Here is a 14,096-nt window from a genome sequence, read left to right as displayed (position 1 = left end):
AAACATGCTCTCAAACATGGACAAGATCTAAAAACCATAGAAACCTTGAAACAAATGTTTTCATAATATAAGCAGTTAGTAGCAGTGGAAGAAATTTTTACAGAAAGTATCCTACTACCCCAGATTTCTATGTCATTGTGGGCCTCTTATTTCTGGATTAATCCAGATTTCTATGCCAGCTTGGTCCTCATTTCTGGATTAATCCAGATTTCTATGCAAATGTAGGACTCTTATTTCTGGATTAATCCAGAGCTCTGAAATTAGATGTCTTGTTAATATATAATTGTCAGACCTCCCAGTTGTCTTTAAATGTTATATAAATTCCTTTGCTATATTTAATTCCTGTATGTTTTGTATACAGTTTTTCAAAAATCCCTATAATATTTCTATATCTTTGTGGGTGAAGCACTTGCCTGGCTTCTTGTTAATGTGTCAACATTGTGCTGCACAAATTGGCAGAAATGATGACAGAAAATATTGTTTCATTATACCAACATGATAATTAATGATAGATAATCATCAGTTTATTAAAAACATTTATGGAGTTTAATTTGAGGATATTAATTAATATGCAGTTTCATTATTCCTGTTTCAGGATGACCTCATTGATGACACTCAGGATGACAAAGATGAACCATTGGAAGAATTCAATGATAAGGATGAAGATGAGGAAGAAACAAAAGTACGAAGGCGTCAAGTAGAAAAAGAAAGCAGTGACAGTAAATGATTTTCATTTACAACAGGAACTATTAATTAGAGGGATCATTCAGTGCAACATGGATGATTCATAGTGAAAAGAGAGAAATCTTTGAAAAACATTTTGTGTGAATTTTATTTTAATATGTATTTTGGTTTTCTTTTTAATTTTTAAATCTATTTTTCACTTTAAATTCTTACTTTTGTGAAGTTGGACATTGAGGCTACGGTGGCAGAATGACGACAGTTCAGTGGTAGAAAACCATAGCATATGTTGTCAATTGTTTTTTCTCAAGCTTTTCATATTGTATGGCACTGATTGTCTTTGGTCATATTTTTGTTGCTTTCTAAAATTTAAATGCTGGCAAAGATTATATTTGGGGCTCATTAGATGTTTCCTTGAAGAGAAAATTATATTAAATTGTCTTAGTTTTCTTTGATAGTTTTTAATTTAATTTAATTTTGATTTATTATCCCAATATATTGAAAATTTAACTACCACTTATTATGGAAAACACTATAGAGGGATGAGTGTTAAATGCTCAAGAACTGATGGTCTTATTGATGTAGAAATTTCTTTACAATGATCCTTATGACATGTAGAATGTCGTGAATGAAAATGATGCCAATTGACACCCAACATGGCCACCCTGGTAGTCATCTTGTAAATCTTATCACTACTCCTTCTGAACAGATATACAGACATGGAATTACACTTAAAGACTTATGACACATATTGAATGAAAATGGTGCATATTCGACCTCCCAAAGTGGCCATTACAGAATTTATGTAAATCGTGGATATTCTGCATGAATAAATGGTTGTATCAGCATGGGGTTTTCATTAAAACACTTCCTGCAGTAAGTTGAGTCTCACTTTAAAAAGCTACTATCTCAAATCCAAAACTGCACTGATCTTGACAATTACGTTTTGACTACTTTTCTAAAATGTTTGTTTCAACATAAGGTTTTACTAAAATGCTATAACAAAATGCACCTGGTCCTGATTAAAAGCATGTATCATTGTCAGAAGTTGTTTGTTTTTTTTTTCTTTTCTTGCTACTCCTCATAGACTACTTTCTGGGAAATCTTGACAACTTGGTGTGGTTTTATTCTGTCGATGAAGATGTTGCCTATCTAACATGGTCACCACATAGGTTGTCTTAAAAATGATGTTATAGCTACTCTGTCTGAACCAAAATAAAATCAACATTAAGGCTGTCAACTTTATATTTTTTACCAAGTCATTTGATCAAAATGCATATTGTATTGGACATTCTGAGATAATTAAACAGAAATGTCATCCTAGATACGTTCATTCAATAAATTCAACATTTTACTTTTGTAGTTGATACTTCAGCAAGATGTCAGTAATACAGATTGGCCAGTGATATTGTTTTGATTGTAATCTACCCAAGTGCATATGCTTTTGTTTTACTTTGCATGGCCTAATACTGTTTACAGAATTTTGACCAGACACACATTCAGAGTAAGTTTTGGTTTTACAGAGTTTGTTGTAGTGTTAGAGTGACACTTGGGATCAAAATCTCATATGATTTTCAGAGTATAGGGGTTTAATTGTACATAATAATTTGCTTGAAATGAAGGGAAAATTCTGGATGAGAAAAACATTTAGTTTTTAGAGGAATTTGGAAGCTTTATTATATGTGTCACAGGGTTTGAAATAAAGTCTTAAAATGACAGACATCTTGAATTTTTATTTATTGTTAATCCTCTTAAATGGATGGTCGTATTTACATGGCATTTTCTCTGAAAGACATCTTGTAGCTGGTCCTGAATGATGAAAACGGAGCCAATATGATATCCAATGTCTTATTGCTATACCTTATGACCAGAGGGTCATATCAGCATGAGGTTTTCACTGAAAGACATCATAAGACTTGTAGATGGTCCTTAATGAAAATTGTGTCAATCTGAATTCCATGTTGGCCACTGTGGCATCTGTCTTGACAATCTTAACTAGTTCTTGTATGATGGCCATCTTGAAAATCCTGTTATTGCCTCGTCAGAATTTGTTGTTGTTCGGACATAGAGATTTTATTAAAAAACTTCATATGATAAGCATTTGGTGCAGAACAAAAGCACGGCCTGTCAATATGGCTACAACATCTTGATAGTCTTGTTATTCCTACTAGTGGGTGATCATATCGACTTGAAGTTTTCACTAAAACACATCTAGCAGATGCATGTAGTTGTTTCTTTATTAAAATTTTGATGATGTTGATATAAGCTCCAAAATGGCTTTGTTCTTGGGCATCTGGAACAATTTTCTTTTGGTGACATTTCTTTAAAGTGTGCAGCAAGTCCCAATTAAAAACTTATGCTAATATATGACAACCATATTGACAATCTAAATAAATTTGTTTGTGCTAGTCCTCTTGATATAATGTTGAGAGTGACCTAGGGTTCACTAAAACATCTCATACATTTGTGATTGGTCCAGAATGGTGCAGATCTCATCAATTTGTTTATGCTATTTTGCACAAGTTTGAAAATCAGACCTTCATGATCTTGGGGTTGAGTCCAAGGTCGCTGCTTGCATTTTTGTTCTTAACTTAGATTATGAACATGGTGACTTGTGGACATACAAATGAATTTTGACTCAACTTTGTATTTTGATGTTTTTCAGTAAATAAGTTAAATAGTCAGCATTCTCATAGTAATTCCATACATATATATATATATATATATATATATATATATATATATATATATATATATATATATATACACCTGTGATGGCTACTGAGTGTGATGATGGAAACAAATATGAATGAATTTGTATCAAATCCATTTTGTGTGTGTATATATATATATATATATATATATATATATATATATATATATATATATATATATATATATATAGATATATATATATATGTATAATTTCTTGAATGACGCCAGTTCAGTAACTTTAGTCTGTAAAAAATAGTAATTATGGGTTAAAGCAAACTTGGTATGTCGGCATATCTTGACAGTATATGAGATGAGTCATTGATCTTGTATACATTATATCATGATAAAGGTCAAAGGTCATGACTGATTTGAACATGTTGGAAAATATTTGTTTTTACCAAATTTAGTAAGTTGGATTTTTTTTAAATATCCGAGAGGATTTCAAATTCAGCAATGAAAAGATAAAAGGAGAGAAGAAACATATTTCTGATGAATTCCAATAAATTCTTTTAATCCATAAGAGCGTTAGTCCCTTCAAGGGTCTCTATAGGAAGAAAAAGTGTTAAAGAAAGTATTAGGCTTTGTCTATCAGTGATATGCTTCTAATATAGCAATAATCTTGTACAAGGCAACAGTCTTCCTGCATTGAAGGATTAGAATATTGTTTTGATGTCATTCGTCTGAGTGAAATTTTTGTGTTACAGTTGTGAGTGTTACAGGTGAAATGCTTGCTGGGTTACAGTTAAGTTTCCTCTGCCCTTATTGTTTGAATGACTGCAAATCTTATGCATTGGCTTTTCCATTGGGTTACTTCTGTGTCACTTAGATAACCATTTAATTGTAATGTCTTTGGTGTCAGAGTCAAATGGTGTGAATACATTACAAATTTTGTTGGAGAATTTCTGTATAATGTTTGAGTGTATGGGGAGGTGTACTGTCTTAACTATGAAATTGTCTGATAGAAATTTTTTTTATAGAAAAGCCATGATGATTATTTCCTTTAACAGAACTCATTTTACTGCAGGTCTTTTTTATAATTTAAGCTGAAGCTTTGGGTCATATTTTCTGATTTTTATTGGATAGAAAATTTTCCTTATTTAAAAAAAATCCTCTTTGTTTTTGTACATCAGTTTAAAAGTTTGTCATATTTTAGCATTTTACTTTAAATATTTTATTATGGATAAGAGGGAATAATACATTATTATAACAATATGAAATCAATTCTCTGTGGTATAACTGTAAATGTGAAGAGAAGTTTACTATATGGAAATGGTGGAAGCAATTTAATGCTTTCTTTCATAATATGTAAGTCAGATGTGTACAAGAAAGTATGTGTATATGTTATAGATAAAAAATGCTACATGAAGCATACTATACATAACATGAAACAGAATGCTCAATATTGTTGAATCTATTTTGGATCATATAAATTAAAGTATGACGTTTTTTCTCTTCTAGTAATTTGTACAACATTTTCATCTTGAGTTATAAAATATTTACATTTGCTTTGATGTTATTGAACAGTCAAGTTTGTATATTGATGCATAAATATAAAGATGTATTGTACACTATAAATGCTGTGTGATTAGAAAGTAATTTAATATATAAATAGATTGAATGCTGTGTGATTTGTAATTAATTTAATCCATAAATAGATTGAATGAAAGGAATCACAGTTGTCTTTCAGAAAATTTATCTTCATTAACTGTAAATATGACCCTGGTTGATAATTTGCCAATTTTGTTTTTCATTTTCAGCTTATGCAATAAAATATTTTAAAAGATTTTTTCATGCTAAAATAGGGACAAAACCTTGGAAGTTTCCTCTGCATTGGTTGCCTCCCTTGTTGCATGGATAACTGAATGCTATAAAGTGTACAAGGGACAGTTTATTGACAAATCTGATATCACATCAACCTAACTGATATAACGTTAATAAAAAATAGCTACATACTTTTGGATATATATTTCGATCTGGAAAAAGAGCTGGAAAATTAAATATTGTTTTTGTTGTACCTTTTAAATGTAAATTCATACTGACATGAAGTTTTCACCAAAAGACTTTTTATGGTGCCTAGTTGATCCTGAATATAAATGATGCCAATGCAACATGCAATATGGCCACCACAATAGCCATCTTGAAAATTTAGTTATATCTGAAGAATATTACACACAGTTTTAACACTCAGTAATTACTGAGAAGGAATGGTGTTATCTTGGATTCCTTTTTGGTCAGTCAGCCATCAGTGCCTTTAAGGGACTCTTGCTGCAGCACTGATGCTCACAGTTCAGATGCAGGTCATTTTTCCACATGATAATTTTTAAAAGTATTGCAAACTTAATAACTTGATGCAATTCAAAAGAGTTGCCATCCAGGCCATTTTTGAGATATTCTACCTGCCTTGAACCCAGTATGTCTACAGCTACAGGTATATAGTATTGCATCCTAGACTATTGGTATTTAAGTGTTCAGATAGTGACAAGCACTGAGAGGAGATGTACGTGCTTTGCATCAATTTCAAGAATACAAGCATGAAACACTAAATTCACAAATGTTATCCACATCTTCAGTTACTGAGCAATAATAGATGACAAAATTACATGAATGATCACAATAAATTAAGAATTTTGATGGGTTCAATCTTTGAAACTATTGTGTTACCTTAATTATTGAAAATAGTTTCTTAAAAAGTTTTGTACATACCACATATTTAGACAATACCATGTACATTAAAATTGAAGGAAATTGTACATAAAACTAATAATGTTATTAATTATGTAGAAAATTGAAAACTTTGTGGCATTGCATTATGTATAGTGTGTGTTTTTGATTGCATTTGTTAAAAGATTTAAAATTATCTGCAATTTCAGATGTTTCTTGTCTTGCTTTTATCATCATAGTGTCATTACATTTCAAAAATTCCATTACAATGCTACTTGAATGCCAAGAATGGATTATGTAGTTAAAAATTAAATGTAATATACCTGGAGCCAATTATTTATTGGAAAAGATGTCCAAGGTGTTTTAACTAACAAAAGCAAACATACATTTAAGTAAATCATTTACTTTAGAAGTAGTTTTTACGTAACACAAAAATAGTTTGTATTATTCGTTATTGTTTTCATGATACTGATAAATGCAGCAAAGTGAGAAGTAGCCACCACATTGTAGCATATTGGAGAGATCAAAGTTTAGTAAACAAACATTATGCAATGTTTTAACATTGAAATACTGCTTTGTGAGACCCCACTAAACTTGCAGAACAATGATAAGTGACTATCACAAAACGTACAGAACAATGTTAAGTGGCCACTGCAATTGACCATTCACATCCCTATATGGAAATGTACATTTCTGTTCTGTACACTTTATCAGAATTTCTTTTTAGACTAACAGTTGTCTTTAAGTAATTGGAGTTAACAGAATGATAGTAGAAAGAAAAGATACAGGACAAATATTAGGTGGAAAATGTTCAAGAAGGGACACACTGCATGGCTTCTAATAAGTACACAAAACACAACTAAAGCTAGTCTGTCAGATTCAGTTTCATGTGCATGCAAATCAGGATGGATTTTGGGACATGGTTCAAGATTGAGTTCATTTATAGTATTCTGCCTTGCAAATGGAAACCAGCATGTGATATTGATGCACTTTTGTTACTCTGAAGAAAAAAAACAATGTCAGAAGAAAACTTTGTTAACTTCAGCAAACCTTCTGAATTAATAACCAGAGTTTTTCAACACCATGAATGTAAAAATGCTTTTCCTATTGTTAAAATCCATAAAGGATTATGCCATTGCGTTTAATACGAGATGGAACAGCTCTCATTTTGGCTAGAGCAATCAGTATATCAATAAATAATAATTCACTCTTTTGACAACTTAGGCTTTATGAAAATAATTGATGATGCATAGCAATGAGGAAATCAGTATAGAGAAGGCTGGTGGTGGTGGTTGTTGTGGGTTTTAATGCCATTTTTTAGCACATACATGGTGAACCTGGGAAGTACTACCAACCGATGGAAGACACAGGCAAGCTTTCTCACATATTAAATGTTGGCCAAGCCTGAGACTCAAACCTACACAAACATACGTGCGAGGTCAATGATCAGTAAAGGCAAGCATCTTAGACCACTTGGCCTCCTGGGGTCCCCAAAGAAAGCTGCTAATTTTTAACAAGAAGTTATATAGAGTTCACTGTGTATGACTGCTGAACCATCAACAAGCAAGAAACATGCAAATCTGTATGAACCCAGTAGTTAAAAATGTACCTCATAGGTTGCTTCTGACTAACCTTGACGTCTGACATATTCTCCATTTCCTTTGAGTATTGTATCTAGAATTTTCAACAGATAATGGGCAAGTTTGACACATTTCTTATCAAGTCTTTGGTGAGATATTTTAATCACTGATGACAACTTTAGAGGGGCGTCATGAAGATGGAAAATAAGTCGGAGAACAAAAACATCAACTCATTTGCTCAACCCCCCCAATCCTGGAACTTACCATATCCATCACTGTTTGTAAAACTGTTCCATTGACATTAACCGTTAATAACAGTATGCTTATGATTTTGTCAAAATTGTGCATTGGCTTCATTTGAGCTAAAATATTTTGGAAAATATGATGTTATACAAAGTTTATTTCAGTCTTATACTGATGTATGAATAATTTTCATTAAAATGAGAATAGATTTTGTGTTTTAAAGATTACACATTTTTTGCCTTTATCATTGTGTTATATGCACTGCCGGGGGATGCCTAAACATACTATATAGTCAGGATTGTACTAATCTGCCATTAAGCAATATACATACATATTTCTTAATCACTGTTCATAGTAGTATCAAACTACTGGATGACTGGATGCATCTCAGTTAGCATCATACCCTTACAACACAAGATCATTGTAACCTACATAATACTTTTTTGTATTTAGCTCATGATCTACTTATGTGTTTTGCATACTATGTATTTGTTAACCAATCTAGAATCATGAAACTTGGTGACAGAATTATCTTGACGAGTACAACTCATTGCAGAAGTAGGTCTATTATGGCCTATATTTTATGCTTCACTGACTTTTGTTAAATTTGCTTTAAATAGTAGTTGTACTGGCTGCCACTCCAAGCCTGTGAATTTGAGTAAAATCTGGCTTCTGGGCAATGATAAAGCTTCTTAAGCAGATTTTAAGAACAATGATTTAAAACAATAAAGAAAAATAAAATTTATATCTGGTCTCAACTTATTAGAGTACTAATACTTTGAGATATAGAAAATAATGTTCTTTATTATTGTTTTTCATCTTTTATGCTCTGTCACAGGGGGCCATTATTTTCTTGTAATGATCATTTTCTGCATGATAATTAATGTTTACAGTGGCTACTGGAGACTACTGAAAGCTTCATTGAGGCAGGCTGTGTAATTGTAGATTACACTGGCTAAAATTTAGATGGAATAGTAGTAACAAGATTTACAAGGTGGCTATTATGGTTTCCATATTGGATGTCCAAGCAGCACCATTTCATTTAGGACCATTTAGGCATCAAGAATTCTGGTGAAAACCCATCCCAATATGACATTCCATTGAGGAGGAGGAGAGAGGAGGAGGAGAGAGGTGGTGGCCATGGTGATCATATTGGACATCAGTGAGCACTAATTTCATTTAGTACCTAGTAGAATCATAAAAAGTTTTTTTTACTGAGTACTCCATGATTTGATATAACCATCCATTCAATAGCAGCAATAGTCAAATGGTGGCCTTTTTCAATGTCTCTGTTGCACAATTTTCATTTAGGACCAACTAGATGTTAGGATAATTTTGTGTGCAATGTTTCATGGCATACCTCTGAGTGACCAATAAAGCTAAAATTGTCCCTTACAGACTATTACCCTTGTTGAGTTAAAATATAAAATTTAAGTGTTGTCCTTTATATGGAGGCAACTCAACATTTTCTCTTAAGAATAACATTTTTCTTTAAATACATCTTAACAGAAAGAGTTCAGCTTCAAGTTAGACATCCTCAGATATAACATTAAAATTACAAGTATTCATTTTCACACCCAGGTGAGGTATACTTGCATTTCTTTGAAATGCAGTTAGAATATTAAATTAATAGAGATAAAATAAAGTGACAATTTATTCCCATGTTACTTTAGGGGAACTATATTGAAACACGTTTATTTAACATGATGCACTATGACAAGATGTCATTCTAAACTATTTCATACAAGAATCTCTTAAAGCAACTGTGATGCTGTACTGGCTGAAAAGAATTTCCATGAGTCCAAGATAAGACCTCAACTTTTTAACTGTTGATCATAGAAACCATCTTATATTTTGAGTGATAACAAGAAGATTGCCACAATGGTTGTAAGATTTTCATTTAGTGTGAAACTGAATGATTGTAATTGTTTTGAAGAAGTCTTCTGGTGAAAACTCCATGGCAGTATGACTATCTTGGTGGAGCAAAAGCAAGATTTTCAAGATGGCAGCCATAATGTAGGTCATATCATCTCCATTTTCCTTTAGGACCAACTAGACATCATAAAAAGTCTTATTGTGAACATTCCATATTGACATGTCTTTCCTTGCAAGTCGGGTAGCTAAAAGATTTTCAACATGGCTGCCATGACATTATTGGATGTCTGAATTTTTTTCATCGTGGACCTACTTGATGTCATAAGAGGTCTTTTAGTGAAAATTCCATGTTGATATGGCCCTCCATTCAGGATGAGTAACAATGACAAGATTCAGTGGATGTTCAAGTGGTTCCATTTTTATTTAGGATGAACACAAGGATAAAGCTTCATAGCAATCATCTAAGTAGGAGGATTAGTGATACCAAACTTGTGCTAATGGACAGATGGACAACAGACCATCCCATCAGCTCTTTTGGTCTATGACTAAAAACATGAAGGACAGTAATTTGTCATGCGAAGGATATTGTCCATCAAGAGTGATGATGGCATAGTTCAGTGGCATTGCACTGCCTGTATTTAGTTAAATTTTTTCTCTTGCATGGCATAACTATTTTGTTATTGGTCCATATTATAAGTAGTGAAGAAGAAAGAGTACCCTGAATGGCACATTATACACCCACCCTGTTTAATAGTTCTCTATGCAGATAACTGAAACTTTTGTGCAGAAACCATTTGGCATCTTTCAGGCAGTGACCTTGACTTTTGACCTAAATATTGACAGGATTCTTTGTTGCCCTAACTGCAAGCCATCCATAAAGTTTGGTCTAGATCCATGATGTAGAACTAATGATATTGCGCAGAAACCATTTTTCTTCTTCAGTCATAGTGACCTTGTCCTTTTATCTTTTGACCCCCATATCAACAGGCTTTTTTCTTAACCCATGTGCAATGCCATCCACAGGTTAAGGTTTATGTACTATAATGCAGAAAGGTAATGTTACTGTATGGAAACTATTTTTAGTCTTTGGCACATTGACCTTGAAACTCTCAAGTCAATAGGGTTTTTTCTTGCTCCAAGTTTAGGTCATCCACAAACATTGGCAATGGTTGAAAATTGAGTTATTGTACTGTAATCATTTTTCTCTTCAGCGTGAACTTGACCTTTGACCTTACAATCATAAATCAATAAAGTTCTTTCTAACTAAGTGTAACCTTACACAGCTTGGCAACTGTAGAAGATACTCTCTATTATTGTATGACCTTGACCTTTTAACCCTGGAATAAAAATGTTTATTTTCCCCAGTGCAACCTATCCACAAAGAGTAGTGACTGTACATGGTGATGAACTTCCAAAAACTCTTTTTTTTTATTCTTTCAGTCAGTGACCTTGACTCTTGAACCTGGAATTTTTTTTGTGTCAGTTATCTTGACCTTTGGATCTGAAAAATGGTGTAGTTGTTCCTTATCCCAAGTGCAAGTTCTCCACAAAGTTTAGTAACTGTTGATGGTGGAGAACAAGATTTATTGTGCATAAAACACAGTTTTTCTCTTTGTCGTTGTGATCCTGAAGCCTGAAATCGATCGAGTTCTTCTTTCACCAAGTGCAAGCTAACCATAGAACTTGGTTACTGTAGGTGAAGGACAACTTGAGTTATTGTATAGAAACATCATAGCATAATATGGCAGCTGAATAAGAATCTTTCAGGGATGTAACATAATCCATGTGTGCATTGTTCTGTCCTTTTTTGGCACACAATCTCTTAAGAACTGTGTAGTCCAGCATTTCAATGGATTGTATAAAACTTGATAAATTTTAATCACCAGAAGATGTGCATATTAACAAATTACTTTATATAAATCATCTTACTAGTGTAAATAGTAGTTTTCTTCTCTGGCCATGAATTTTGGTAAATATTATTGATACCACCTATAGATTTGCATACATAGATGTATTGACAAATCACTATGTTTACACAATTTTTAGGATTTGTTGCTTTTTTGGACCTGTAACTTATCTCTGATTTCAATGGATTGCCATAAAGGCTGGGAAATGCAATAATCTGAAGATGCACACATTGAAAAATCACCGTGCTCCTACAATTTTTGCTCAAGTTATTGACCTGTTTGACTTGCAACCTGTTGTAGAAATGGACATATCCATGTAAACAATCGTCTGTTTTCAGTGGCTGACCAATAAACTATATATTTAATCATTTAAAGATGCACACATCACCAAACCACTTTGCTCTAATAATTTTTTTCTCATGTACATGTGGTCTGCTTCTCCCACATTCTATCATACCCTATAATGGAAATTGGCCTAAATTTCCCTTCAGAGGCTTGGGGGGTGGGGGGACACAGGGTTAACAGCACTGTAACTGTATTGGCAATATCATTCAGAGGAAGTGTCAATTAATTGCCTTTCACAAGGACACACCAAAGCAGATGACCCAGGCTGGTCGGGGTGAGTATTGAACATGTGAACCTTGGATTAGTACAAGTCTGACACTACCACTATAGCTAGCATGGCTCCCTCGAATGTAAAATAAAGGGCATTAACTCATAAAATAGTACAATGATTGGTCAACATGCATATCTTCCGATGATGTACCAAGTTTTACAGTAATATCCACAATGAATCTGCAATTGAATTTTATTGTTCTATCTTAAAAATCACTTATTCCTATTCCTGAATGGATGGCCTTTTAAAGTGATTTCATGACATCTGAGCTCAAAAGTGACAGTGCCAACTGAAGGTAAAGGTAACAAAATACAAAAATGAACTGCACAAACATTAAGGAAGTTAAACCCTTCCAAAAATGTAAGACCAACCAGACATGAGAAACTTTTTTTCATGAAAACTACATGTTGATATGACCATCCATTCCAGAGGAAGATTTTCAAGCTGGCCACTGGTAGCAGTCATATTAGACATCAAATCTGCACCATTTTCATTTTGGACCAACATCATAGGTGTCAAGATGACTTTCTGTTCAGGAAGTGTAGCAATAAAAATTTTTTCAAGATGGCTGCCTTGGCAGTCATATGGGATGTCAGACCGGCACCAATTTCATTTAGGACCAACCACATGTAATAATAACTGCTTTAGTGAAAACCCCATGTTGATATGACCCTCCATTCTGGAGGAATAGCAATAAGAGTTTCAAGACGGCTGCTGTGGTGGTCATATTGGATGTTTGGGCAGCTCTTGTTATAATTTAGGACCAACTACACTTTGGGATGATGCGTGTGTATTGTTCATGGCAATCCTTCAGGTAGTTGAGGAGGAGTCATGATAACAAACTTGTGCTAATGGATGGATGGAAGATGGACATCAGACTATCCCATAGGCTCTTCTGGTCTATGGCCAGCTGAGTTAAAAAGGCTGACCAAGCTCGTCCTAGTCGAGGTCTCTCAACAGGACATAAACAAACAACTAAAAATGAAAGTGAAACAAGTGCTATCTATAATCTATCCCTTTTATTAACTGATGTTAAAATATGAAAATATGGATATACTGTCCTTCTTTAGCACATGTTTTACGCTTTTTTATTTTGCCAAAAAAAACCAAACATAAAATGGTTGCATAAAGTCAGTTACTCAGTGGTCCATCAGCAGGTTTTGAAACAGCATTGAATGTTTCAACTTTTCTGTGTATTTCCATTATTTTTAAAATGTATTATATGCTATGGATAATTGTACCCGAATCAACGATTTTAGTTTCATGTTTATCTCAATCTGATTCTAGAACTTTGGAAATTACCCATGAATTGCTGGGTCTACATGTTGTTTGCTACATTTTATTTTAGAAACAGACCTTCTAATCATAAATAAAAATTTATCTTGTAAACATTTTGAACTTTCCAGAAGAAATTTTCCATTAGATAATAGTTTGTTTTTTTAGATAGAAAATGCTAACTGTGACCTGAGATAGAGGACTATATAATTTTGTTTACTGGAAAAATTATTTATTCATGCTTTAAGATCTGAGCAGAATTACCTAAATTATTGTTGTGTCTAGTATTTGGGCTGGAATTTATTTAAATTATTTAATTCCAGTGCTTCTTCCCTGTAAATGCAAAGTGCTCAAACATAACATTCTTTGAAATAGACTTGGATTTATAGTGAAATTTCAATCATTAAGACTTGTGTTCAAATTCCTAGGATCTGGGATTTATTTTGCAATACTGTAAGTTCTTTTGAATATATTTCACTTTGTATTCTAGAGAAATAAATTATTTGTTGAATTTTACAGAACTTGGTGGTTCTCCCTCTTTTC

At 33.0% G+C, this 14,096-nt stretch overlaps 1 protein-coding gene across 1 annotated transcript in view; it reads left to right on the top strand.

The window, feature by feature from the left end:
• LOC149805276 (thioredoxin-related transmembrane protein 1-like) overlaps positions 1–2,397 on the top strand; it is a 44,411-nt gene extending 42,014 nt beyond the window's left edge. The window contains exon 8 of the mRNA XM_089949065.1: positions 596–2,397. Within this exon, the coding sequence (XP_089805191.1) occupies positions 596–727 (132 nt within the window). The 3' untranslated portion in view covers positions 728–2,397. The remainder of the gene's footprint in view (positions 1–595) is intronic.
• Positions 2,398–14,096: the final 11,699 nt, after the last annotated feature.

This window comes from Sinohyriopsis cumingii, chromosome 2 (genome assembly GCF_028554795.1).
Source record: "Sinohyriopsis cumingii isolate HCF-2022 chromosome 2, ASM2855479v2, whole genome shotgun sequence".
Classification (NCBI taxonomy): Eukaryota; Metazoa; Mollusca; class Bivalvia; order Unionida; family Unionidae; genus Sinohyriopsis; species Sinohyriopsis cumingii.
This window is presented reverse-complemented; position numbering and strand designations above follow the sequence as displayed.